At 48.5% G+C, this 2,696-nt stretch overlaps 1 protein-coding gene across 1 annotated transcript; it reads right to left on the reverse strand.

Moving 5' to 3' along the window:
- Nucleotides 1-302: 302 nt before the first annotated feature.
- Nucleotides 303-1,753, reverse strand: LOC128718626 (beta-1,4-mannosyltransferase egh). The gene is made up of 2 exons (XM_053812251.1): nt 953-1,753; nt 303-875 (listed from the first exon to the last, which is right to left on the reverse strand). Exons 1-2 carry the CDS (start codon nt 1,751-1,753, stop codon nt 303-305), a joined length of 1,374 nt encoding a protein of 457 aa, XP_053668226.1.
- Between the last annotated feature and the right edge of the window lie 943 nt (nt 1,754-2,696).

The raw sequence follows: 2,696 nt of genomic DNA on the forward strand, positions 1-2,696 counted from the left end.
CTCCGCAATTCATATTACACGCAAGACAAGGTGTACAAGATGTGATTGTAACGGTCAAGATAGAGAGGGAGAAAAAGAGAGCGAGAGAGATAGAAAGAGAAAGAGAGTGAGGGAGAGAGAGAGAGAGAGAGAGAGAAAATAATTGTGGAAGAAAGTATAGATTGGTTTGAAACAGAAGCATCCGTGTGACCAATAGGTGGCATAATAAAGTAAAGAGTAATATCTTAAAAGCTAGCATACATCTAATACCACTGCGCTTCCGAGATCTCGATAGCGTCACGAACGCTCATCCATCCACTACCTTAAACCGTAACGAGCGCCCGCACATCCTTCTGCACCACGTAGAATTTGTTCTTCTTCCCAACTAGCCCCCAGATGACGGCCACATTCTCGATTACGACATTGATTGGGATGGTGCACAAGGCGCCGAGGACGCACGCAAGAAACTTCACAAGCCCGAACCGGTACAGCGAGAACGATTTGATCACACCGAACACGTACATGTAGATGTTGAAACCGACAATGAATGCACATACGAAGTCGATCAGGTTCGGGCAGGGGATGGGAAAGATCGCGGCAAAGATCATGTTGGACGTGGTCAGTGGCATCGTGATCCACGAGTAGCAGCTGATGCCTAGCAGGATCTTGTTGCGCACCGGAATCGAGGTGGATCGGACTACGAGCAAGATGCCCTGGAGCCAGCGCTTACGCTGCTGAAGAAAGTCTTTCAGCGTGAACGGGGACTTCTCGTACATCTCACCCTCGATGAAGTTGAACGTGTAGCCCTGAGCGAAGGCACGCATAGCGAAGAAGCAATCTTCTGCCACCGAACCATCGATGCCGTTATCGAACGAGACTGCCTTCTCCGCATGGACCTAGCAAGATGGACAAAACAGAAGCGGATTAGTGTACCGCGGGCACGCAAGCGCACACTGCTTATTGCAAACCATACCTGCGTTACCACGTAACTGCCCTTCCAACTGAAGTACGGTTTGTGGAACAACTTAAACTGCAGACGCAGCTTCCCCATATCGTCCGACACGCGAAAGCTATCGGCAAGCGTCGTCAACCAGTTGACCACATTCTCGTTCGCGTACGTTATCAAACCCTGCCCGAACGGATGCTTCCCGTCCAGCACGAAGTTGATAATACCACGCACACTGTTCTCCGTCAGCAGTGTTTCCTCGTCCAGATGCACCACCCAGTCGTTGTCATTCAGCACGTTCACCGTATCCTCCAGACAGTACTGCAACGCGCGCGCCTTAAACATGGCGCCCGTCTTTGTCTTGTACTCCTTCGGTACTACAATCTCGCGCGTCCGCCGGTGCTTTGGCAGCCCGATCGGTTTGTCCGTGACCACCTCGATCAGAAAGTTCTCCAGCCCGGTATCGAGACAGGTGTTCATGTTTCGCTGTACGTTCGTCTTCACCAGCTCGGAGTAGTCGCCCCGCGTTACGACCCGAATGCAGATGAACGGTGCGAGCAGCGGTGAACCCTTCACGATCACCTTCTCCGGGAAGGCGTTGTATATGACGAGCCCGAAAAAGTTAAACAGCACCTGCGGCAGCGTTAGAAACGTGAGCAGCCGCAGCATGTACAGCAAGATCGTCCAGGTGCCATACTCTTCCCAGGGGTCGATCGCGACGAACGAATTCTCCTTCACCTTGATGCCACCGCAATAGATCTCGAACGCGAACAGCAGCCCGAACAGTAGCACACAGTGCAGGACGTGCTTGGAGGTGGAGTTTAGCATCGCTTGTTCGTTTTGTGCAGCGTTACGGCTGATGCGACACGCACCGATGACCGGGGCGTGCTGTTATGTATTGGTGACGCGGCACGCTACGGCCGAATACGCTGCTGTCGCCAACAAACTACTTGCGCTTCGATGGCAGTGGTTCGTTTCGCTTTTCGGTACGGTGTCACGTTGCCTATACCCGTATCTACTTTGCCACGATATGTCGGTACCCTTCGTCGGTGTGTAGGAACATCAACAAGCGGTGCACGTTTCGTTACGTTCGATTCGATTGCATCGTTTTCAATGCTGACAAAGGATGTACGGTGTTGAAGTTTATCAACGTTGGTGACTGTTAATTCCGTTGCGACAACACCGTACTTCTCGCTTCAAGGTATGCGTGGAGTCAGATGTGTGGTTCGGGTGTGATGTTATACCTAAAAGATAGAACAAATGGATAATGATAATACTATTGTTTTGGGATGGTTTTTAATTAAAAGGAAATGTTAATAAGGACTTGGAAGTTACATTTTGAAAAAACGGTGTAATTATTACTATTTGCACCGAGAATATCACCATCATCGACACAAATTTAACAAGTCTTACCAGCGTTACAAGTTAATAAATAACTTAAATGTATTGCTGCCGAATATAAATATAAGTTCAATTTTGGTTGTAAAAGAACTTTGCCCATCTTCACCTTCATCTTCACTAGAGTTACAGCCCGAGTTACATGTTACTGGGCGATAACTCCGGATGGGAGTGATATGTAAACAACGCAACTTGTCCGATTTAGTCACTGCGCGTTACCTAGTTGTACTATTTCTGTGGTTTGGAAAACAATTTTCAGCTTTTTGATACCTGCCGTATAATGACCGTTCTAATTCTAACAAACCAGCAATATCTATATCGCAAAAAACACACATACATAGCGAGGCTAGCATGAAGACAAGCAAAATGCTGC

The sequence above is a fragment of the Anopheles marshallii genome, chromosome X, assembly GCF_943734725.1.
Source record: "Anopheles marshallii chromosome X, idAnoMarsDA_429_01, whole genome shotgun sequence".
Classification (NCBI taxonomy): domain Eukaryota; kingdom Metazoa; phylum Arthropoda; class Insecta; order Diptera; family Culicidae; genus Anopheles; species Anopheles marshallii.

What these genes read in the sequence shown, in the direction of transcription:
- LOC128718626 (XM_053812251.1), bottom strand. Translation starts at nt 1,753, where the DNA reads ATGCTAAACTCCACCTCCAAGCACGTCCTGCACTGTGTGCTACTGTTC. An exon ending in GCAGTTACGTGGTAACGCAG is followed by an intron (nt 876 to 952) that starts GTATGGTTTGCA and finishes CCATCTTGCTAG; the next exon opens with GTCCATGCGGAGAAGGCAGT.